This window comes from Hemiscyllium ocellatum, chromosome 45 (assembly GCF_020745735.1).
Source record: "Hemiscyllium ocellatum isolate sHemOce1 chromosome 45, sHemOce1.pat.X.cur, whole genome shotgun sequence".
NCBI classification, from domain to species: domain Eukaryota; kingdom Metazoa; phylum Chordata; class Chondrichthyes; order Orectolobiformes; family Hemiscylliidae; genus Hemiscyllium; species Hemiscyllium ocellatum.
The window spans coordinates 13,021,707-13,048,065 of record NC_083445.1 but is presented as its reverse complement, the minus strand read 5'-3'; the positions used below and the strand labels follow the sequence as shown (position 1 = coordinate 13,048,065).

The window sequence follows — 26,359 nt, the reverse complement described above, 5'->3', positions numbered from 1 at the left end:
TAGGACAGGAAATCTCAAAGTCATTTAAAAAAACTTCCCATAATTTAATAATAAAATAAAGAATAACTTTGATCACTTTCGAAATTCATTCAATACATTAAATATTGCTGAATACCTTTATCTTGTACTTACCAGTATAAACACAAGTATGCCAAATTTCAAATTATAACAAACTAAAATAGTTGAGAATATTTGGAATTTGTCATTGTTACATTTGTCATAATGAAGATAAAACAAAACCTTCAGCAGAGAATTTCTCTTTTCAACGTAGAATTTCATAGAATCCCTACGAGTGTTGAAACAGGCCATTTCGACCCAGCAAGTCTCCAAAGAGTATCCAACCCTCTAAAGAGTATCCCACCCAGACCCATTTCCCTACCCTATTACTCTACATTTCCCCTGACTAGTACACCTACCTACACAATATTCAAGTTCCGTGACACCAAGCGACTCTCTGTATACTTCCAATTAAAATATGTCATGATGTATAGTTCACCTCAAATTTTGTTCCAGAGGTACATCTGACTGTTTTCCCATCTCCAGGCAATTGCCAGGAGATCAGACTGGCTTCCAGTGCTTTACTAAGGAAATCACGTTGTTCAGCCCATTTCTGGGACACATAGACCTCCTGCCATTCACTGATATTCAAATGGAAGGAGGGATTAAGATGTGGCAAAATAGAAGGCATGTTGTGAGGAGATAATTTAAATGTTCTATTGCCATCATCATTTCACGATCTCTATACTCTGAATTTATGGATATGAGGATCGTTATTTGGTAACCAACTTCTGTTGGAAAGAGTTTTTCCATTTCCCTTGGGTTAGGGGACTGGTTCTGGTGACCAGTCATGCGCTTGAAATGTTACCACTGCCTTTCTCTCGCCACAGAAGTAACCTGAACTGCTTAGCACTCACAGCATCTCTGGTTTACTGACAATTTAAAAATGGTCTACCTGCTCAGCAAAGGTGGTCTCCCGCAGTTCTAGATCCTCCTCAGCATATGTCAGAATGGTCTTCAATGAGCGACGAAGGTATTCTTCATTGAAGTTTTGGGAAGTGCCCACCAGTGATGACAATGACATTGTAACTTGCATTTTCACTCGGGCAAAGTTCTGCAGAAAGACTTTTTTTTCAGTTATTTTCCTTAGGCTTGAGGCTATTTCAAGTATTAATATACAAGACGAACTCCCAGTATACACTGTGAAAGTGTGGGTGTACGTTTATTCATAACGAGTGGACAATCAAGGTTAATTTCTTCTGCTGACACCACAAATCTCCCCCCATTCTGATAAGGCCAATGCATTGTATTGCAAAATAAAAGCCACTTTAACTTCCAGATGATCACCAACAGTAGCCACCAATACACAACTTGGTATCAATGAACCACCAACAGTGAAAATGGTGTGACCAGTGAATTGCAGAATTACACGTTGCTACTTTCCAGGTACTGCTACTGGCTTCTTTCTATGTCAACAGGACTAAAGTAGTCCTTGTTTAAAGTCATCCCTGCTTAATGTTACTTTACCATGTTTTGGTCCCCATATTTAAAAAAAAGACTTTCAAAGGAGATTCTCTAGGCTAATCCCTGGGATGAAGGGTTGACTTACCAAGAACAGCTAAACAGGTTAGGCCTTTAGTCAGTAAGGTTTAGAGGAATGAAGGGTGATCTTATTGAGATTCTGAACATACTTGACATGGTAGATGTTGAGAAGATGTTTTCACTAGTGGTGCAGTCTTGCAATAGGGACGTTATTACAGAATTACTAAAGACTCATTTAAAACTGAGATGCGAAGGAATTTCTCCTCCCAGTAGGTAGCGAGTGTCTGGCATACTCCACTCGAGTCGAAGCATCTAGATCACTGGAAGTATTTAAAGAAATGTTTGATAGATTTTTGAGCTATCAAAGAGTTGATGGCTATGCTGAGCCTAGGGTTAAATTGAGCCCACCATGATCTTATTGCGGGGGAGGACAGGCTTGATGGGCCAAATTCCGTGCTTATTTGTTATGTTTTTGCATCCTGCAACTTTGTTTAGTGTACGAATTCATTTTAACACTGGTTCCTGCATAACCAATAGGCACCCATCCCCACCCCCCCAATTCCTGACCTCAGAGTCATGCCCTCCTGCCTGCTGAAATAACTCATGTACCACTTACTCTGCTTGGATTTGCATTCATTTTCAAGATCCAGATTCAATCCAAAGCTGCAGCTACAATGGCATGGAAGTGAGAAGCTAAGTGGTTCCAATGTGCTGGGGCTTGTTTAATCCATGTTCATTATTTTTCTTTTAACTTCATTCATGCGATATGGCATCACTGCCTAGGCCAGCATTCATTGCCCATCACTAATTGCCCAGAGGGCAGTTGAGAGTCAACCCTGTTGCTGTGGGTCTGGAGTCACTTGTGCACCAGACCAGGTAGGACATTAGTGAACCAGATGGGTTTTCCTGATAATTGCTGGTGGTTTCACAGTCATCATTCCAGGTTTATTTTGAATGCAAATTCCACTATCTGCAATGGGCAGGAACCCAGATCTCCAGAACATTACCTGGGTCTCCAGATTACTAATTTAGCAATAATACGCTTAGACCATCACCTCCTCATTATCCTGTATTTAAATAACTTTGAACTCTATTTCTGCCTTGCTGCTCTTCTCTAACGCCTTGCTCACATTGGAAATTCAGTAGAAAGAGGTAAGTGAGCCCTTTTAAAAATAATGAGGCACCAGAAGGATCAGTCAGCAGGAGGATGGTAAGCAAGATCACTGACAAGAGGGAGGGAACTGTACTGTAGACATTAAGTACATTTTCTGTCATAATTTTAAGCACATTCTAAATTTAATGTAATTTACTATTTCAGAATGTAGCACTGCAACACATTTCAACTTTGAGGGCATAGTGTTTTAATTTTTTTTTGCTGATAAGTAAGTTCCTCTAGAATGCAATTAAAACTAGTTGCCATGGACTTTCACTGAAAAGTCATGATTATTAAGAATATAGCCATAACTTTAAGTGAAGATTCATTGTACAAGATGCAAATTAAACACCCAGATAACTTGGAGTGATGACAATTAACTTGGGGTTAACAAGTCCAGCTTTGTGATCAGTTCACCAGTTCACCAGAACAATTCTGTTTGGGGAAAACAAGTACAGAATCATAAACTGGTCTACCATAATCTACCATTCAACGTTGACTTGGCCACTCAACTACTCTGAGCACACCACTGTCACTTTCCTACTCAATGCATAATTTATCCTTACTCAGTGCATCTATTTGATTAACAACATTAATAACCTGGTAGAATAGACACACAATGGACAAACAAATTCAACCTAAATAAATGAGGTAGCATATTTTGGTATGCAAAATAGGCAGGTCACATGACCTGTAAGGTGACAGTCTCAGGTGGGGTAGGAGAATAAATATACCAATCACTGTAAGTGGCAGCACAAGGTCAGCCAGGCCATTACAATAAAAAACAAACAAACCAAGCACAAGGATATATTTCTTGAGACATTATTGAACAAAATGGAAGTTATACTGAACCTGTATCAAATCTTAGACCACACAGAGTACTGTGTACAGTTCTGGGTCACCATGTTTTAAAAAGGATGAAGAAGGCATAAGGAAAATTTACACGGATGATACCTGAAACGTGCACAGTGGATATACACATCAGGAAAGAATGAAAAGGCTATGTCTCTTCTATTAGAAAAAGATTCAGGGATGACCTATTAGAATTCTTTAAAGTTATTAAAGATTTTAATAGATGAGACAGACAATATTTTCTCTCGTGGGGAAGAGCATAACTAGAAGGGACCACCACTTCTATAGTTATGAAGAAATCCAATAGGAAATGCAGAAGAAATATCTTTACCCAAAGAGTTGTAAACAATTTGGAACTCTCTCCACAGGGAGCAATTGAAATGAATTGTATGGATGCATCTAAGGGGTGCCTAAAAACCCGCATATGAAGATGAAGCAAATAGAAGGTTATGCTAATAGTTTAAAATGAGGAAAGACAAGTGGAGAGGCTTGAATGGAGTATAAATACTGGCATTGGCTGCTTGGTCTAAATATCCTATGTATGCAGTAGTCATTTAGAAGCTGAATGCACCACAGAGAAATACCTTGGCTACTTAATGTCTTACAGGTGTACAGGGTAATGAAGGCAGCGTGTGGCACACTTGCCTAATTGGTCAGTGTATTGAATGTAGGTGTTTGGATGTCATGTTGCAGCTGTACAGTACATTGGTTAAGCCACCTTTGGAATACTGTGTTCAGTTCTAGTCTCCCTGCTTTAGGAAAGATGTTATGAAATTTAAAAGGGTTCAGAAAAGATTTACAAGGATGTTGCTGAGTTTAAGGTATAGGGAAAGGCTGAATAGACTGGGGCTGTTTTCCCTGCAGCATCGGAGGCTATGGGATGACCTTACAGAGGTTACAAGAGGGGCATAGATAGGGTAAGCAGACAAGGTCTTTTTCCCAGGGTAGGAGAGTCCATAAGTTTAAGGTGAGAGGGGAAAGATTTAAAAGGGACATAAGGGGCAATTATTTCATGCAGAGGGTGGTGTGTGTATGGAATGAGCTGCCAGAGGAAGTGGTGGAGGCTGGTACAATTAAAAGGCTGCATTTGAAAGGCATCTAGATGGGCATATGAATAGAAAGGGTTTAGAGGGATATGGGCCAAATGCTGGCAAATGGGACTAGATTAATTTAGGATATCTGGTCAGCATGGATGATTTGGACTGAAGGGTCTGTTTCGGTGCTGTACATCTCTATGATGATAAATTACTCATCTTGGTCATTCAATACATAATTCATTGTCAAAAGGCATTTTCTTGGTCGCCTCATCCATTCAGTACTTCATCTATTGAAGTATTTAATATGTTAAGTACCACTTTGGAAGCCTGTGCTGATTGGAACAATCACAAATGTACATAGTGAGTAAGCAGAAGGCTGTAAATGGATTGTTTACGAAAGGGTTTCTCTCAGAAATATGATTAATATGTACGTTAGAATAATTCCAAATTAACCAAATTAATGATTGGTTATCTTGTAATAACACATTCTTCGGCATCATCAGACCTGCATGTCAAAGCTTGCAGTTAAACCCCACCTTAAGGTCAGGATGGAGAATGCTGCAGAAATTTTCTCATGCTGTTTCAACATTGTCACATCAAGTGTGAGTTGAATCTGAACTACATTACCTCAATTTATAACCGTTATACAGTGCTGTTCAAAGTACTCAACAGCAAATAGAGTATTTTCAAAGTGCTGTCACTCTTGTAACATAGGGAAACACAGAATTTAGCTGACATACATCAATGAGATGCTGACTAGATTATCTGTTTTAATGATGCTAGTTGAAGGATAATAATTGGGTGAGAGCTCCCCTGCTCTTCTTCCAATGATGCATTAGGATTTTTATGCTTACCTGAGAAGGCAGATAAAATGTCAGTTTTATATTCTATCCAAAAGAGAGCATTTCCAACAGACAGGCACACGCTTAATACAGTACTGCACTGAAGTATGGTGATTTTGAGTTCTCAAGATTGAGAATACAACCAGTAAATTTCTGACTTGGACACGAGTGCTCCCACTAAGTTACAGATGACACCTCAATTCTATTCCAGAAGTGTGAACTAAGCTAAACTATAAAAGTGCACTCCTTGCTGTGCCAATACTGCAGTTTTGCTATTTCACACACCAGCCTCTCCTTATGGTGTCTTAAAGTGAGAACTTAATGCCAAACGAGGGCAGCTTTCTTCTTTCGATTCATGAGTGAAGAAAGCAGAAGCTATTTTATCTGTGGATAGAGGCAACTTTCATTTCACTGTCAGAATTAAAGCAAATCAATCAGGCTCCAGACACAAATGTGAATTGTTTTACCCAGTTGTATCATTCAGATTACTGGTCTTAGAATCAATACTCACTCTCCACTGTTTCACACAGAAGAGACACAAAATGTACTTACATTGCCAATCTCAAAGTTTTGCCTCATCAGAAGGTAGAGAGAGGCGCTGGCATGTGCTCGGATAGTTCCCACACTGCTGCTGCAGTGTCGCAGAAGCCTTAGACAGAGATCAGCACAAAGTTCAGTATCCTCCTCAAACAGCATTTCAGGAAACTACAGAAAGATAAGCAGGAGAGCAATCAATCAGTAGATTGAGAGGATCAGCTTAGCATCTCCTGACAGAGGACTAAGTCACAGCTTCACAGCATGTTAATGCAGGAATGACTGCTCATTGACAGGGTTAAACTTGCATTTTGCCAACAGGTCGGGGAAAACCAGAAGATCCACTGGGCTTTGAGACTCAAATATTCATAGAGTTCCTACAGTGTGGAAGTAGGCCATTCAGCCCATTGAGTCCCCAATGACCCTCCGAAGAGCATCCCACCTCCTTACCCTATCCTTGTAACCACGCATTTTCCATGGGTATTCCATCTAACCTGCACATCCCTGGACATATGGGCAATTTAGCATGGCCAATCCAACTAGCCTAAACATCTTTGGATTGTGGGAGTAGCAGAGAAAACCCAGGCAGCCATAGTCATAGGGACGCAGAGCACGGAAACAGACCCTTCGGTCCAACTCATCCATGCTGACCAGATATCCCAATTCATCTAGCCCCACTTGCCAGCACCTGGCCTATATCCCTCCTATTCATATACCCATCCAGATGCCTTTTAAATGTTGCAATTGTACCAGCCTTTACCACTTCCTCTGGCAGCTCATTCCATACACGTATCACCCTCTGCGTGAAAAAGTTGCCTCTTAGGTTTCTTTTATATCTTTCCCCTCTCACCCTAAACCTATGCCCTCTAGTTCGGGACTCCTCACCCCATGGAAAAGACTTTGTCTATTTATCCTATCCATCACAAGGTTTGTGAAGGTTTGTAGCTCAGGTTGAGGTTTAGAGTGTAGGTTTGCTCGCTGAGCTATAGGTTTGATATCCAGACGTTTCATTATCTGGCTAGGTAACATCATCAGTGGCGACTTGGAGGGCGCCACTGATGATGTTACCTAGCCAGGTAATGAAATGTCTGGATATCAAACCTACAGCTCAGCGAGCAAACCTATACCCTTATCCTATCCATGCCCTTCATGATTTTATAAATCTCTATAAGGTCACCCATCGGCCTCTGACACTCCAGGGAAAACAACCCCAGCCTATTTAACCTCTCCCTATAGCTCAAATCCTCCAACCCTGGCAACATCCTTGTAAATCTTTTCTGAACCCTTTCAAGTTTCACAACATCTTTCCGATAGGAAGGAGACCAGAATTACATGCAGCCCTGGGGAGAATATGCAAACTCCACACAGACAGTCACCCAAGGCTGGAATTAAACCCGGGTGTCTGGCCCTGTGAGTGCCGATCCCTGTGCCACCCGCATAGGCGCTGAGGGTAGAAAAAGTACTGGGAAGCAGAAGCAATTTTCAACAAAAATAATTCATAAAATTTACAAAGGTTGATTGTGCTTACCTTAAAGACCAATGCCCGCTGTGTGGCAAAGCAGTGTTGCAGAAAGTGGGCACTCTGGTTAGAAGCCATGGCATGTAGAATGACCTTCAGCACTCCACTCAACACACTCTCTTTTGACTCCGACACCATAACTGTCTGAGTAACCGAAAACAACACAATCATGACTTAGTACATACCGGACCGATGTCCAGCTAACTGCAATCCAACTTGATGATTTGTTAGTTCATTGACACAACATTTGTAATATAATATAATTAATTAACTACACCAATTCTGTCTCTTAATTTCACTTCCCCAGCATTACCTACTCATATTTAATGTTTCTGATAGGGGGGCAAGTGAGTTGAGAAGAGGACATAAAGAGCTTCCAAAGAGATCAGTTAAATCAGTGGGCAAAGATCTGGCAAATGGAGTAACATATAACTAAGTGTGAAACTGTCCATTTTGGACAAAAAAAAGGTGTATTATCTGAATGGTCAGAGGTTGCAGAGAGATCTGGATGTCCTAGTGAATGAAGTGCAGAAGGTAAGTATGAAATACAGCAAGTAAACAGGAAAACTAATAGAATGCTATGTTTTATTGCAAAGAGAATTAAATACAAGCGTAAGGAGGTTATATTTCAGTCACACAGGGCACTGAAATGATCACATCTGGAATTCTATGCATAATATTGATAACTATATATATGGATGGATATTAATGCGTTGGAAGCAGTTCAGAGAGGTTTACTAGCCTTACAGTAAGGAAATTGCCCTATTAGGAAAGTCTAGATAGATTAGACCTCTATCCTGTGCAGCTTAGAAGGATCAGAGGTGACTTAATTGAAACATACAAGATCCTGAGGAAACTTGAATAAGTGAGTTTGAAAAGGAAGTTTCCTCTTGTGGGAGAATCTATAACGAGAGTGTCTTTGGAATTCCCTTCCTCAAAAGGCAGTAGATGCAGAATCTTAAAATATTTTTATGGCCAAGTAGATAAATTCTTGATGACCAAGGGGCTGAATAGAGGCCGGGGGGGGGGGGGGCTGGGAAGGAGAAGGGGGCAGGGAGTATGTGGAAATGTAAAGTTGAGATTAAAATCTGAAATCTGATCTGATTGATTGGCGGAGCAGGCTTGAAAGAACAAGTACCCTACATTTGTTCCTTGTTCATATGTTCAAATCATTTACTTCATTCTTAACTAAGTACTCATAATTATTTATTTCATCCTTTACATATCATTGGCCCCCCAAAGGCACAAACCTATACCACAGCAGATTCACTAAACCCATTCTATCCTAAATGTGAAGCTGCTTCTGTTTTCTAACTCATATCAACAATGTTGCAGCAAACCCTCTAACCCGTTTTATATAAAAACAAGCAGCTTCAATACCAATCATCCACAGCAAGGTGAGGGTACAGAAAGCAAGTTGTCCTTTACTCTCATGTAACACAAGCCTCTTAGATTCTTACCTTGGCACTGCCAGGAATTAATCATGGACTCCCTATAGCCTTTGGCCCAAAAAGTTCACACTGACCCTCTGTGAATATCCCACCCAAACTCATTCCCCTACCTTATTACTCACGGCACGGTGGCTCAGTGGTTAGCACTGTAGCCTCACAGCAGCAGAGTCCCAGGTTCGTATCTGGCCTCGGGTGACTGTCTGTGTGGAGTTTGCACATTCTCCCCGTGTCTGCGTGGGTTTCCTCCGGATGCTCCGGTTTCCTCCCATAGTCCAAAGATGTGCAGGCCAGGTGAATTGGCCATGCTAAATTGCCCATAGTGTTAGGTGCATTGGTTAGAGTGAAATGGGTCTGGGTGGGTTACTCTTTGGAGGGTCGGTGTGGACTGGTCGGGTCGAGGAGCCTGGTTCCACACTGTAGGGAATCTAATCTAATTTCCCATGACTAATGCACTTAGCCTAATCATCCCTGAACACTAATTTCGCATAACCAATTCTCCTCAACTGCAGATCTTCGAATTGTGGGAGGAAATTAGAGCACCAGGAGGAAACCGACGCAGGCACAGGGAGAACGTGAAACCTCCACACAGACAGTAGCCCAGGGCTGGAACCGAACCCAGGTCCCTAGTGCTATGAGGCAGCAGTGCTAACCACTGAGCCACCGCGGCTGAAATTACTCCCATAAGCCAACAAGCCAGTCAAAAGAAACCCTGTTTCTTTACCTGAACAATAATTTCAAGTACATCCAAAACTATGAGGTTAGCTTCAGTAACCAGATTCCCATCCACGAGGGTATCATGCTCTAATTCAGCCTTTGTCCTGTGGAGGCAGAAAAGAGAGAGAGAGGGACTGAAAAGCATCAGCCTGTATATCCCACTCAAATAGATATATAAGCAAATCCGCCAGCTGGAATACAAGCAACAAGAGAACAGGAGAAATTTATTTTATTCATCCTCCAGCAGCCTGTTAGCCACAAAAGCTCTTTCTATTCGTAAGTCTTTGTGGTTTTCTTCACATCCTTTAATATGTGTCACTTCAAAATATCTAGTGAAGTAAGCGCAGAAACAACAGAGACAGCTGATCGGATGGCTTCAATTGGCTTGAAAAAACAATTCATTAATTCCTGCAGCAGGATGGAGGAACTTATGGAGATGATTAATAATGAAATAAGGAAGGTGAGCTTATTCTTGTTTTCAAAGAGGTATCTGAGCTGGGGGAGGTTTCAGTATGGGGAGCGAGGACAATGGTCACCAGATTTGAGTGCTAAGTTAATCGAGCAACTGATCAAATCAGCATCTGTAAAACCTGAGTAAGCAAAGATGGGGATCGTAATGAGAAACAAATTGGTTAGGAGCGAGCAGGTGCCAATATATCACAGGTAGGGATAAGGGAGTGATTGAGCAAGATGATGGCTGCAGATGTGTTCTCGTCAATAGAATGCTGAAGGCCACGAAGTTGGGAGTCATAAAACGCAGCATTATAAGTTTATGCCCTTTTTCTATTTTCCCCTACAGAAGCCAAGAATCATTCCCTTTATGACATTAAAAATCAGTTCATCTCAAATCTGCTTCTCCACCAATAATAACCTAGTATACCCACTATCATCATAATGTAGACTCTTCACTCCAGGTTTATGTTAAACTTTCTCAGGCACTGTATCCTTCCAGAGATGGGGCATCCAAAGAAAACCCAATATTACGGGTACAGTCTAACCAGAGCTTTGGATAATACAGTCATACCTTTAAGCTTTCATTTGTAAATCTCCTGTGTGGTGAAACCTCTTTGTTCTAAGAAAGACTATGCATGGTTGTAATCCAACTGATAATCGAGGGGAGGTGTGGGGATTGAGAGAACGTACAACATTCCCATTCTGCAGGAGATTTCACATACTTGTCTACTTTATCAGCATTCTGCTTCCAGTGAGTGATATTCTTTCGCCAGCGAACATTTTCTTGGTTTCCATATGGGCTCCTCTCTACAACAGATTGGAAAATGTTTGATTTTGATCAACTGTCTCTGTACTTAAACCAAAGAAAAGGGTGAACATATTAATTTAAAATACATTCAAATGGGTAACTCACCTGAATCATGTATTTGGTTCAATAATGACTAAGATACCTTCCAACTGTGGGAGGAAATTAGAGCACCTGGAGGAAAACCACGCAGGCTCGGGGAGAATGTGAAACAAGGTTGAAACAAGGGGCTATGAATTGAACTGCTGTTCAAAACTGTGTGCCAAAAGCAGGGTCACAGAATCAGTTCAGCAATTCTGCTCTTTTTGACCTGCACCACAGAATGGAGATGAGAGCTGGAGTTTGATAAATTGCTGACACGGCAGAAAGTGCTGATATTTGACTTTTGAATAGTATCTAATGTACTAATTGGAGATCTCACTTACAGGCTGTCCCATATTTTCAGGGATGTGACATTAGAGCGCGAACATCAAGCGTTGTAACCAGGGACTGGCATTCCAATAAAGGTCAGAATAAAGAGAAAGAACAGTACACTCTAGCTTCATTTAGCCAGAAAACGAGAAGGAAACGAGATTGAGTGGGAATGTGCACTGATTGGCATAGATTTCACATTAATGTACTGTCAATTTCTCTGCCTCCACCCCAGTGACTCGGAAGGTGAACTTGTTGAAGAGGTAAGCAATTTGGGAAATTGCAGGATAATTTCTCTCACTTGGGTTCTGCAGTTAGGCTCAGTGCATCTGTGGTACAGAAGGGAAAATCAGTTGGTGTGCTCCATGGCTACCAGTTACTTTTACTTGGAGGGGAGGGATCAGGCACTGAGTGAAGGACACTCAGTCCCGGTTTCATGTGAACAATAGCCACTTAAGTATGGCATAGAATAGCAGCTAATGCCTGTGGCACATTACTGAAGTCAGAATCAGTTTAAAAGAGTTGGCGAATTGGTTTGAAGTTCCAATGTAATAAAACAATGGTCTGGCATAAAATCACTAATCTGCCACATGCAAACAAAGGCAATGAGTGAATGCTCAAAATGCATTTTAGTGCAGAGAATTTAAACTGAGCTTTCTTACCACGGCTCCGACGCACCATCTCTTGCCGAGCTCCTACAGTGCCAAGTATGGCCTCTTCTAGTCGTGCTTTCATATCCTGGGATTTCTTAAATGTCAGGCTGTTAATCCGCTCAAAAGATTTCTTACCCTGAAATCAACACACCAGAAACATTAATTTAAGGCACTTGCTGAGATTGTGCTTTGTGTCAACTTGCTTTGTGTTATTTGCAGAAATAAAGGCACATCTTCTGTGGCAAGAGACAAGTAGACTGGAAATTGTGTTTTCTTACTACATCAGCCTATCAGCACGCCAATAATAATTTTCCCATAAAGTAATCCTGCCTATGAATGCAATTGGACAGACACAACATACTAAATCTAATAGCAAACTGGTTGCTTACAATCTGCACAATTTTAAATTCTATTTCAATGAAATTTTATGGTCACATGTTTGGAAAACAGAGCTAAATCTTAATCGAATGACAAACATGTCTCACGCCAGATCCAACTCGGAGGCTCCTCCTAGACCATAAAGTAAAAGGATAACTCAAAGCTCAAATATTTCATTAAGAAACATTTACTGTAAAACACAGCAAGGAGGAAAATGGACAAGCTATGGAGAGGAACACGAGTAGGTAATGATGAGATAATGATCCTAAGCCTAGGGGTTAGAGGAAAGAAAGGCACCAGAGGCACAGGATATCCTGATCAACATTCAAAACACACGAGGGAATCTCAGGCAAGTCCCTAAATTATCTGGGAGAATGCATTTATGGCAGTGACTAGAAAGAAGCTACTCCTGTAAACAGAATGGAAGTAAATGGTGAGGAGCTGTTCCTCCAAACGGAATGGTTGTCTTGCCTGTTTGCTGTTGATAGACTCACTAATGTCAGTACTGACATGAAACGAACTGCGAGGGAACACCTCCTGCCAGGTGCCAGGAGTAAGGATCCAGAGGGGTGGGGGTGCAAAGACAGTCTACAGCCACAATTGGCAGGAACATTGAGGCTTTTTGATGAGATCAGAAGGGGTCTTTGCAGGGATTTGGCAGTGCTGTCTGTTGGGTCCCACTTGGGGATAGTGGTGGTAGGAGGAAGCAGGAAGAAGACAAGAGGTGAGGGTTTGGGCAGGGTGAAATGAGGATAATATATGGAAACACACTGTCTTAATACACTATAAATCACAATTTGGCAAATTCTGAAATTGAACTGCAGCCACAGATATCCACTCACACATCACATCACATATATCCACTGTTCTGCATGCTTACTTTATACTCAAAGCAGGAGATGCAGAGATACAGCAAGTCCAACAGCCTGTTTAACTGGAACACTGACAGGTCGGTGAACCATTTCTGTAGGATATCTTCATCCGCATTCTTCAGGACCCAGAGGAAACAGATGAGAAGGATGCGACTTGATTCGGCTGACAGGGTGGAATACTGCCGGCTGGGCTACAAAAGCAGAGAAACTTACATTAGAGGTCACCCAACTTCAGCATCTATTACATCTAAGAGTTCAGTAGTACGGTATGCAGTTGGGCAAATGATACGATTGTTTTTAGAAAGCCCAGTAATTTAGTATCATAGAATCATAGAGTTTTTACAACATGGAAGAAGGCCCTTTAGGCCAGTGTGTCAGCATCAGTCATCAAACATCCATTTCTAACACCATTTTCCAACATTTGGCCAGTAGTCTTATGTTATAGTTTGTAAAATGCTCGGCCACCTTTTCAGGAAGTGGGATCCAGATACCCACAATCTTGTGGGTGAATTTTTCTTCCCGGGAAATCTCCTCCTCACCTTAAAGCTGTACCCCCTGGCTACTGACCCCACTAGCAAGAGGAAACATTTCAGCTTATCTCTACTGCCCACGGCCCTCAGAATTCTGCATGCCTTCATCAAATGCCCCTTGTTTATCACTGGAGGTCAGGGAGTTTGGCTAAAAGAGGAAATGCTGCCACTTAAAATAATTCCTCTCACCTGACCACAAGCAAAAATTAGCTAAAACAATTTCATTTTGTATGGAGCAGTGGTAAGCTAATATTCTGCCTGTGCTACGCTTATACTTCAGGTTGATACCATAATTTGGACATTTCTACTGTACAATGCCCAAGTGGACTTCCAATTACCTACCTTCATTAAAATGGAGGAGAAAGAACAACGCAAATAAGGAGGAGTAAAATCATGCAATCGCATGTCAACCTGAAACAAAACTGAAATTCCTCCCAACACCCTATTAGATAATTTAAACACCTGTCAACTGATTCTGTTGAACTCAGCTGCCTTTGCATTCTATGCATCAATCACCTGGAACCAAATTGATGAACTGGTTCAAAATTTTTTTTCCCCCAACTTCAGCATTAATTTTTATAGTGCAACCAAAGGGAACATTTACAATTACACTATTACAGCAAGTGGACAGATGATTTGCTAGCTTATAGAGCAGGGTGTTCAAAGAGGGAAGTATTTTTAGGAGGTCTAATGTTTTCTGCCTGTCAGAATTTGGAATCAAATTCACTAAAGCTATGGTTTTGCAAAATTCACACTGAGGATTAGATCTGTCACAGATTCTTGCGATGCTTTCTGCCTGTCAGAAAACATTATAAGAATCTTTGAGAGACCCAATCCTCAGTATGGATTTTGCAAAACTATAGCTATACAGATTTTGATTTCAAATGCATAATGGATAAACGTACTGGGACAAGGACATCGACAAATGGCAGGATGGACAGGGATATCGATTTAACTATGATTACATTTTGGAACGGTCAATCTGTCTAAGAGGCTGCCCAGCAGAGTCATAGAGTTGTACAGCGTGAAAACAGACTGTTCGGTCCAACTCATCCATGGTGACCAGATATCCTAAATTAATCTAGTCCCATTTGCCAGCATTTGGCCCATATTCCCCTAAACCCCTTCCCATTCATACACCCATCTAGATGCCTTTTAAATGCTGTAACTGTATCAAACTCCATCACTTCCTCTGACAGCCCATTCCATACATGCACCACCCTCTGTGTGAAAACGTTGCCCCTCAGGTCTCTTTTATATCTTTCCCTTCTCACCATAAACCTATGCTTTCTAGTTTTGGACTCCACCACTGTGGGGAAAAGACCTTTGCTATTCACCCTCTCCATGCCCCTCATGATTTTATAAATCTCTATAAGGTCACCCCACAGTCCCCGATGCTCCAGGGAAAACAGTCCCCACCTATTCAGTCTCTCCCTATAGCACAAACCCTCCAACCCTGGCAACATCCTTGTAAATAGTTTCTGAACCCTTTCAAGGTTCACAACATTCTTCCTATAGCAGGGAGACCAGAATTGAATGCAGTATTCCAAAAGTGGCCTAATCAATTTCCTGTACAGCTGCAACATAATCTCCCAACTCCTATATTCAATGCTGTGACCAATAAAGGCAAGCATAACAAATGCCTTCTTCACTATCCTATCTACCTATGTCTTCACACTAATGTCCCACCACTAATGTCAGGCTCACCGGTTTATTGTTCCCTGGCTTTTCCTTACCACTTTAGTGGCACTACGTTAACCAACCTTCAGTCTTGCGTCACCTCACCTATGGCTATCACTAATACAAATATCTCAGCAAGGGTTCCACAATCACTTCCTTAGGTTCCCACAGAGTTCTAGGGTACACCTGATCAGGTCTCAGGGATTTATCCATCTTCGTGCGTTTTAAGACGTCCAGCATTTCCTCCTCTGTAATGTGGACATTTTTCTAGATGTCACTATTTATTTCCCCATGCTCTCTATCTTACATGTCCTTCTCCACAGGATATACTGATGCAAAGTACTCATTTCGTTTTCCTATCTCCTGCTGTTCCTTGCTCATCTTTAAAGTGTCCTATTCTCTGACAAGTTATCCTTTTGTCCTTACATGTATTTATAAAATGCCTTCGGATTCTTCTTAACCCTATTTGCCAAAGCTATCTCATAAGCCTTTTAGCCCTCCTGCTTTCTCTCTTAAGCATACTCCTACTGCCCTTAAATTCTTCTAGAGATTCACTTCATCTCTGCTGTTTATACCTGACATATGCTTCCTTCTTTTTCTTAATCAAAACCTTAATTTCTCTTGTCATCCAGCATTTCCCTACACCTACCAGTCTTGCTCTTCACCCTGATATGAACATACTGTCTCTGGATTCACAATATCTCACTTTTGAAGGCTTCCCATTTTCCAGCCGTCCCTTCAACTGCGAACATCTGCCTCCAATCAACTTCTGAAAGTTCTTGACTTAAGTATGTTTAACCAGTTCATTGTACAGAAAGAAATTTTTAACGACTCATCCAGCTGCTCCAACAATACGCATCAATGTCCTACCATAACTGGAAGCTGGAACGGGGAGCTTCTATTTGGGTGAGGTACAGGCGATCCTGCAATTGCCATGGCAATTGTTTGACTGATCATGCTGCTGTTCTCAGCGTCCATTTCATCCATTGCTGAGGCAGTGAGCCGGCCCTTCTGGTTACCATTTTCTGCGGGGGAGAGGGATTTGTTTTAGAAACTTATGCAGACCTTAATTCAATCATTGTCAGTTTGTCAGGATATAACATGGAAGGATTGTAATCACTTACAGACACTGCTCAAACACACAAACCTTTTCTTCACTGATTATAATCCTATTGGTTTTTAACTCAACCTCCATTCCTCATTTTTACCCCCCATTCAGGTTTTCTAAAGGCTGAAATCCTTAAGTTTTCCACCTAATTTCCCTGATCCTCACACCCTTACCCTGATAAGATTTCTTATTCTCAGATTTATCCATAGATAAATCTCAAATTCTTTCATGGCCTTGCTCCTTTCTATCTGCATAATCTCTTCCAGCTCCGCTACCAACAAAACTTTCTGTATATTCCTACTTTGGGTCTTTTGCACATTCATGATGTTCTTCCATCCATCAGTGGTCTCCATGTTTTCAACTGCTCAGACTTTAACTTCCTCTGCTTCTCTCCTCCTTGAATACACTGATTAAAACCTCTCTCTTTGACCACTTCTTTACCTTGGTTTCAAAGTTTGTTCGAGATTCCTTCTGTGAAGTCAGTTAAAAGATGTTATCCTACATTAAAGAAGTTAGATAAATGCAAGCTGATATTCTGGCACTGAGCTTTTTATGCCAAGACTCATGTCTTCACTGAACTGTAGAGAAGATCAAATCCACAGAACACTCTTGCCCTCAAACACACCTCTCTCTAAACTGTTGTTAACCCTGATCCTTCATGATGTTGTGCCCCCACCAGACCCTGTAAAGTCCTTTCCTACCTGCAAAGTCATACAGTTGTGGCAGGGTGTCCATGACAATGCCGATTAATGGTAAATACAGCTTTGCAACATGGGCTTTCACCTCGCAATCAGCATACCGAGGGTCTGCATCGTGGCTGCACATTAGGTTATGGACTGCACCGATTGCTTTTTTATGCAGAAAGAACAATCTGGAAAAATAAAGTGTACACACGCATACAGGTTAACCAATCCACAGACTGCAACACCGAACCTGCTAATGGCCTTCTAGTGTTGTCACAAATAATGAATATTGCTATTGTCATACTACTTCTGTTTGAACCACGACAAATACCTCACAGTTGCAATTACATTGTGCATTGTATGTTGTTATGCCTGTAAAACTAATGTGTCAATAGGATCCAACAGAGACACACGTTCTTATCTGTAAGGGGTTATCCGGTTCTGGTGGGTAGCAGTAAGCCACAACATGCCATTTCCCACACATTACAAATACAATTGATGGCACACAATGTTGCAGCTACACATTCTTTGTGGCACTCAATGTGAGAGCAGACCTTTATTCATTTGATACAATATCATCACATTTAGTGATGCTGGAAAGTTTACATTTATTTACCGCTTTCTTACATCCCTGGATGTCCCAAAGGGCTTCACATACAACAATGGGACTAGATTAGTTTAGGATATCTGGTCTGCATGGATGAGTTGGATCGAAGGATCTGTTTCCATGCTGTACATCTCCAAGACTCTAATTACTTTGAAATGCAGTTTTAATTTAACAGCCAAACAAACAGCTGTTAATTTGCACATGGTAAATCCCACATCTATCAATGATATGTTTTTCTTTTAAATAAGGCTCGACTGTAGGATAGCTTTAAGGTATACAGCAAGACTTGTAAGTGAAGTACTGTGGGACTTGCTGGGAGAAGTTTTAAGGCAGTACACTGGTGCAAATTTACAGTCAAAATTGCCACAACAGTATAATACAGGATCGGAAATTAGGAAAAGGAAAATCTGCATCCCCTGATGGGTCAGTAAACCATTGATTTCACTTCTTCTCACTCAGCGGCTGGAGCGGTTCAAGCATGCTCCTTCCTCAATCTTTTCATCTCTTTTTTTCCAATGGCTTTGACAGTTCTACTCAAAGCTACAGGAGGTATTAAGGATTGTCCAGTGTTGTACTCAACAAACTAGAGCTCCCAGTATGATCCTTGAAAACCAGCAGCAATGCGGGGGCTATCAAAGCCATGCCCTATCCCTAGTCTACGTCAACCCCTAGACAGAGGTTTCTAGATAGTAATTGGGGATCAGTTTCTAGGCCAGTTTATTGGTCTCTACATTGACATTAATACACCAGTGCTCTAAAAGGGATATCTGTCTGAATGTTTAACTCCACATAAATATCATTGCCTTCACTCTGTTTAATCAGTGAGAATGAGTAGCTTTTACCCTTCAACATCAGGTTCTAGGATCAAGGCTAGTTCAGTCAGCAGTAATCCCACAAGAAAGTGCTGTTGTCGAAAAGGCACGGACATCTCAAACATGTTGGCTATCTTCTGATCCTGTAGTGTGGAGAATCCTGAACTCTGCAGAACAAAGTAGAATCCTAGTCAAGAGCAAGTCAAATATAGTTCATAAATACATGTTCTCACATAAGAATTTTACCTCCATGTATTTTTATGGAAAAGCATTTAGTCCCCATTTAGCACCATTCCAATAATGATTAGTTTATAATTTTTAAAAAATTATGTCTTAATTCATCTAACAATTTACGCTTAGTTGATTAATAAGATGTGCAAATCACCTGGCTCTCAAGAGTTCGGCCAGCCACATTACAAAAAACAGCCAACAACATCCACTTGCCATTTTTACCAACTGGACCAAAATGTCTAACTAGCCCATCAGGAAGGGTTGACAGTGTAGTTTCTGAAAGTTGAAATTGTTGTGCCCAATGACTATTGCTGACAAGTGTCCCTTAGAAGTGTAGGACACATAGCTCACATGCAACATATTTGAGACTTCAAACCAAGGATCAACCACAGATTAATCTGCTCCAAAGGAACTTATAGTCTGTACTACATTTAGGATAGGATCTTCACAACTGCTCAGTACAGATAATAATTACATCAGTGATCTCAAAGGTGCAGTAGTTTAGACATTAAGCAAGCTCAGTGAAGGTCGAGGCATCTACGCTGAAGGTATAAGGTGCACTTCATTGTACTGGGTTTGCTGACTTCAGCTAAGCAATTGGCCTTGGGTAAAAATGAAGATAATAGCAGCCAGTGTTCCTCTTGTTGAAGCTACTCAGTGACCCCTTCTCAAAACTACTGCTATGGCCAGCAGGAAAGGACAGGGTCAACCAAAGGACCTGCCCAAATGCAATGCCTGGAGTCACAATTAAATGGGAGCAAGGGGGGAGGGAGGTAGCTATTACTGGAATGGTTATACACAGTTTGAAAATGGGTGTTCTTTTGTGAAGTCTCTGGAACCTGAACTATCAACAGCATGGGAAGACATCAGTGAACACATTGACAGCAGAGGAGGAGAGAAAATAAAAAAAAAACCAAAAATGCCTTTGAAAATTTCAAGGAAATCAGTTCTCTTTTTTAATTAATCCACCAGCTTCAACTACAGCAAAAAGAAAAGCTTAAACTACTGATGGATTTCTAAATGTGATTTACACAGTCTTTCAGCTAGATCTCTATCTTCTGGTAGCGTCAAAACAACCAATTATAACCCCTTCCCAAATTAAACCTGAAAGAAGCTAAAGAGAAACTCTGTTTGTTACAGTGAAGACAATGGAATATATAACACAGGAGGTGTTGACTTGTTGTGCTTTCCCTTTGAAAGACATGTCCATTAATCCCATACACCACTGCTCTTTCCCCATAGCTCTGCATGTTTTTCCCTCATCGATTTATTCAAGGTCTTCTTGAAAATTATTACTGAATCAGCTTTGGTCATCCTGCCAGCCAGTGCATCCCTAAAATAAATTCTTGCTCAGAATGTGGTTCTTCTTCCATTTACCTGAAATTTGCATTTGAACTTCTTATTGGTGCCACACTACTTAAATCTATCAATGGAGGAGGCTTACCTGGGAGGTGGCTGAAGAGACTGAAGGGGATGGGGATGCAGGAGGAGACAGGGTGCTGCATGGGAGATTTAGCGTGATGTAGTGTTCATGGCTGCAGATAATTCGAATGAAATCCAGTCGTAGAGCTATGAGGACATTTGGATTCTGTGAATTCTGTAATTTATTACTGACCTGTAGACAGGAAAAGGGGAAGAAAAATACAGAAGGCATTATTTCCAACCTGGAATGACATTGACAGTGAGCTATCCCAAGGTACAAAAACTCCCCTCACTTTGTCATCACTGAGACAGAATCATGGAATTTTACAGTATAGAGGTCATTTGTCCCATCTTGTCTGTACCAGCTCCCGAAAGAGTTACCCAGCTCGTCCCATTCTCCAGCCCTATCTCCACAGCCTTCTAAAGTCATCACTTTCAAATATGTATCTAGCTCCGTTTTGAAATCTCCTATGGAATCCGTCTCGACCACTATCACAGGCAGTGCATTCTAAATCCTAACAATTCTCTGAGTAAAAAAGTTTCTCCTCATCTCACTCCTAGCTCTCTTGCTGATAATCTTGAAATTGTGACTCCAAGTTACTGGTACACCAATCAGTGGATGCAGAATATTCTTCTTTACCCCATCATAATTTTAAACACTTCAAAGAGGCCACCTCTTAATCTTCTCTGCTCCAAGTAGAAGAAGCCCAATCTCAATAACCTTTCCTTACAATCTAAAATCCCTTATTCCTGGTATTAATCTCATAAATCTCCTTTGCATTCTCTCCTAGGATTTCATGTTCTTCCTTAAATAAGGTGCCCGGAACTGGACACAATATTCAAATTAAGGCCTGACTATTAATAATTTGTAGAGGTTTAGTAGCAATTCTTTGCTTTTTGTTGAGCCCTTTACTTATAAGCATCCTTCAAGCCTTCTAACAACTTTTTCAACTTGTATGATCAATATCAGAGAATTATGTGAACCCTGCAATCCCTTTGCCCATGTACACCCAAAGTTGTACCATTGGGCCTGTCTTGTTGCTCCGTTTTTCTTCTACCATATTACTTCACATTGCCAGGTATCCGCCCATTTGGACAACTTGTCAATGTTTTCTAAAGTTGATCAGCATCACCCTCACAATTCACTATTCTCTCTAGCTCTGTATCACCTGTTAACTTAGATATTTTGCTCTCAACACGCATTTCCAAATCATTTATACACATCAGAAAAACGGTTCCAATACCGATCCCAAAGGAACAGCACTTTCAAGTCGCCTTCAATTTGAGAAATGCTCATCTGTACCTACCCTTTGTTTTCTATCTTGAAGCCAATTCCTAATCCATGCTGTCAAGCCCAAAAAAAAATCTAATTTGCTAACGAACCTGTCATGTGGCATCATATCAAATGCTTTCTGGAAATCCAAATATATAACATCCACAACACTACCCACATTTATTGCCTGCATCACCTCAAAGAACTTAATCCAATTGGTCAGCTCTTGACAAAGCCATGTTGATTGTCTAGTATTTTTCTCTAAATATTTATCTTATCCCACATTATGGCTTCCATAAATTTTCCTGCGACTGATGTCATGCTGACAGGTTTGCAACTTTCAGAGTTATCCTTTGCCCCTTTCTTATGTAACAGTGTCACATTTGCAATTCTCCAGCCTGGGATTAATCCGGTGTTCAGAGAGTCCTAGAAAATTTTTGTCAATGGCCCCGCAATTTGCTCCCTTACCTCTCTTCAGTAATCTTGAATGCATCAAATCGATTGATGTAGAATTAGAATAGTTAGTTAGATATTTCCAGACCATAGCTCAGTATTAATGAAAATCAGATCTCCTTTACTATGTGACAGGAGTTCAACTTCTGGCCTGTACTATACATGGCAAGATCAGCTCCTGGTCAACTTCTAACCACCATTTGATGAAGGACAAGACCTGAACCTTTCCTCAGGTGAGAATGTAAACAACGTGAAATATTACAAATGCATAGTTCCTAACATTACTCTCAATTCCAAAGTTCATAAGCGAACTCTTATATGCACTCAAATAATTAGTGCCCTCTTACCCAGTTATCCTCAAACTTAACTGACACAATTACCAGAGCAGAATGAAGAAAAAAAGAATTATTTGTGATTCATTTACTGTAGAATTAAAAAGACTCAGATTGACATTTGCCTGTCTTTATAGAAGGTACATTACAGACATGTGATATTAGGTCATGCCTTTTTTTGCTATATCACTCTCCATTTCTACAATGTATTTTTGATGTTGCAACTATACAGGACATGTGTCAGGCCACTTTTGGGATACCATGTACAATTCTGGTTGCCCTGTAGGAAGGATGTTCTCAAATTTGAAAGGGTTCAGAAAAAAATTACAAGGATGTTGCCAAGGTTGGAGGGTTTGAGCTATAGGGAGTGTGTGAATAGACTGGGGCTGTTTTCCCTGGGGCATCAGAGGCTGAGGGTTGACCTTATAGAAGTTTCTAAAATCATTAGAGACATGGATAAAGTGAACAGTGTTATGAAGGTGTAGAGAGAGGAAATGGCAAGGACAAGCACAGTGTGCTGAACAATTTAAAAATATAACATTTGGTTGAAACAAATAGCTGGTTCTACATTGCCATGGAACAAAAACAAATTCAAATTCAGCCAATCAGTTAAATTATGTCCCAGATTCCAAAATCCAATCGAATTTGAATTTCACTGTTTGGGATGACATCAAGCCAATGAAATGATCTGATGTTTTGGGGTATAAAACCGGACATTTTGAACAGTCAGGGGGAAAACAGCAAAGGGCAGCCAAGCAAGAAACAGACTGCTAGCAGAATAGCTCTCTGAAAGGTACCTGTCCACAAGAAAGTCGTGCAGATAACCAAAGAAAAGACGACCCAGAAAAATCTAGAGTGAAATCTACAAAGGAGAATCGACAGAGCTTGCTGGCTTTGAAAAGTGATTATTTTTCTGCAAATCTTAATCATTTTTTTTTCAAAATCGGACCAGTATTGTAGAGGTGGAAGTAAAAGATAGGTTTCAGAGAAAGGTATTGTAAATAGGCGGAATGAGCTACCAAAGGAAATGGCGGAGGATACAATTACAACAATTAAAAGGTACCTGGGTATGCGAATAGGAAGAGGTTAGAGGATATGGGCCAAAGGCTGGCAAATGGGACTAGATTAATTTAGGATATCTGCTCGGCATGGATGAGTTGAACCGAAGGGTTTGTTTCCGTGCCGTATATCTCTATACGGACAATATTAGCAGCAGGGAAATCTCAATGTCATTTGTCAATCAAATTAGTTGTCTGACCTCTTCACATGTCTGCATATTTGCTTAACAACTCAGAAAATGGAATTTTTGAAGGAGAAAAAAAGTGAAAAAAAAATTGGCAATGGATTTGAAAACAGATAAATGTTTAAACAAAACCAAAAATGTTCCAATTCTCAAAAGAAAACGTCACTGACAGGGCTATTGACCCTTGTTGTTCCCTGACTAGACACTGACTGACCATCTGAGTGCTACCAACATTTTTTTTTATATTTCAGATTTAAAGTTTGGGAGAAGATTTGTAACTCGGGTGCTCATTGTTGTGGTTCTGTTCGCCGAGCTGGGAATTTGTGTTGCAGACGTTCTGTCCCCTGTCTAGGTGACATCATCAGTGCTTGGGAGCCTACTGTGAAGCGCTTCTGTGATCTTTCCTCCGGCATTTGTAGTAGTTTGAATCTGCCGCTTCCGGTTGTCAGTTCCAGCTGTCTGCTGCAGTGGTCGGTATATTGGGTCCAGGTCGATGTGCTTATTGATTGAATCTGTGGATGAGTGCCACGCCTCTAGGAATTCCCTGGCTGTTCTCTGTTTGGCTTGTCCTATAATAGTAATGTTGTCCCAGTCAAATTAATGTTGCTTGTCATCTGCGTGTGTGGCTACTAAGGATAGCTGGTCGTGTCGTTTCGTGGCTAGTTGGTGTCCATGGATGCGGATCGTTAGCTGTCTTCCTGTTTGTCCTATGTAGTGTTTTGTGCTGTCCTTGCATGGGATTTTGTACACTACATTGTACAAAATCCCATGCAAGGACTGCACAAAACACTACATAGGACAAACAGGAAGACAGCTAACGATCCGCATCCATGGACACCAACTAGCCACGAATGACACGACCAGCTATCCTTAGTAGCCACACACGCAGATGACAAGCAACATGAATTTGACTGGGACAACATTACTATTATAGGACAAGCCAAACAGAGAACAGCCAGGGAATTCCTAGAGGCGTGGCACTCATCCACGGATTCAATCAATAAGCACATCGACCTGGACCTAATATACCGACCACTGCAACTGACGCGGCAGATTCAAACCACTACAAATGCCAGAGTAAAGATCACAGAAGCGCTTCACAGGAGGCTCCCAAGCACTGAGGATGTCACCTAGACAGGGGACGAAACGTCTGCAACACAAATTCCCAGCTCGGCAAACAGAACCACAACATATTTCAGATTTTCAGAATCCATCATGTTTTGCATTTGCGCTATAAATGAAATGTCCTTGTCTGCACTAATGTCCTCCAGCTCCTTCATTCTTGTTTAAGTGCTCAGCATTCATATGAAATCTGCATCAGAGTCAAACATCAAAGTACAAATATCGAGGCGTGAAAAATTAGATTTATTATTGTAACAGACAAGGGATGAACTGTACTAAAACCTTCAGACTCTCGTGCATATTTTAGTTTTGACTGATGTTTAAATGTGCTTCCATCTAGTGGAACACCAAAAAATAACAGAAATCTTGTTATGTACAGCAACTTGAGGTTTTTTTTTTGTTTTTCCAATTTTTAGCAGGGTGCAGCAGCCCCAAGTCTCAGATAAATGGATATTCCCACCCAAGTAAAATCATCCAGAGTTACACAGATAATCAAGTCTCTTGCATGCAATTTCAGGGGCAGAAACTCAGCTAGCAATTCCAGTGGCTTTAGTACTCAAGACAATACCTGTTTGTAGTACATGCGAATGAGGCTGAAAACATATCCTCGGTCCATCAGGGAGAGTAAATCATTGAGAAAAAATGCCAAGCTGGTATTCAGCCGTTCCACCAATTCAATATCCTGAAAGAGATGCCCATAAACACAGAAGAGGAATATCACAAATGCTCATGACACCAAAACCATTCACAGCATCAGAAGTTGCTTTCCAAAACAAGATCTCGTAACGTTCTGTGTAGGTTACAGTTAGAAATGCGTAAACATGCAAATACTGTTGGAGAAATCCAACCAGTCCCCTGCTCGCTGGAGTTCAACGACATGTTTGATTTGTGTAACATGTTACATTACACTAAAAACAGTGCAACACTTACCTTCTGGAACCTGCTGACAATATCTGAAGTAATCATGCTGGCTAAAGCTGTTACATCATCCACAAATCTCTCTGGGAATCTCATTTTCCTCGGGGCCTCAAACTTGTCTGAAAGGTGGAGATGATGGCCCATACTTTTTACCTATTTCAAACAGGCACAAAATCAGCAAACTAAAAATAACATCTCTAAAACCATTCTTGTCCAAGGGTAAAGAGAAGGAGAATATAACTGCACATAACTCTCATATTCATTTATAAGCAGCCATGATGCTTTACACAAAGTGATAAAATAAGTCCTGTGTTCCTACACAAGTCCTATGTTTGGGGCGGCACAGTGGCTAGCACTGTTGCCACACAGCACCAGAGACCCGGGTTTGATTCCAGCCTCGGGCAACTGTCTGTGTGGAGTTTGCACGTTCTCCCTATGTCCACATGGGTTTCCTCCAGGTGCTCCAGTTTCCGCCCACAGTCCAAAGACGTGCAGGTTCGGTGAACTGGCTGTGCTAAATTGCCCTTAGTGTGCAGGGATGAGAGAGTTAGGTGTATTATTCAGGGCTAAATATAGGGTAGGGGGAATAAGTCTGGGTGACTCTTCAGAGGGTTGGGGTGGACTTGTTGGGCCTAAAGGCCTGTTTCCACAGTGTTAAGATTCTAAAATAAAAATAAAGATTCTACATTGCTATGCAATAGAAGGTATGACTCGATTCCCCAAATGGTGAGA

General features: G+C 41.0%; 1 protein-coding gene across 6 annotated transcripts in view; it reads right to left on the bottom strand.

Annotated features, from left to right (window-relative positions):
* Positions 1–26,359, bottom strand: part of LOC132835997 (dedicator of cytokinesis protein 7-like) — a 180,968-nt gene that overhangs the window by 27,522 nt on the left and 127,087 nt on the right. For all 6 annotated transcript variants that reach the window (XM_060855177.1, XM_060855178.1, XM_060855179.1 and 3 more), the window contains 13 exons: positions 25,640–25,780; positions 25,278–25,391; positions 20,309–20,479; positions 18,664–18,800; positions 17,233–17,402; positions 16,294–16,448; positions 13,222–13,404; positions 11,973–12,099; positions 10,817–10,901; positions 9,649–9,745; positions 7,486–7,620; positions 5,976–6,128; positions 953–1,111 (listed from right to left, as the gene is read on the bottom strand). In XM_060855177.1, coding sequence (XP_060711160.1) covers positions 953–1,111; positions 5,976–6,128; positions 7,486–7,620; positions 9,649–9,745; positions 10,817–10,901; positions 11,973–12,099; positions 13,222–13,404; positions 16,294–16,448; positions 17,233–17,402; positions 18,664–18,800; positions 20,309–20,479; positions 25,278–25,391; positions 25,640–25,780 — 1,827 coding nt within the window. The remainder of the gene's footprint in view (positions 1–952; positions 1,112–5,975; positions 6,129–7,485; positions 7,621–9,648; positions 9,746–10,816; positions 10,902–11,972; positions 12,100–13,221; positions 13,405–16,293; positions 16,449–17,232; positions 17,403–18,663; positions 18,801–20,308; positions 20,480–25,277; positions 25,392–25,639; positions 25,781–26,359) is intronic.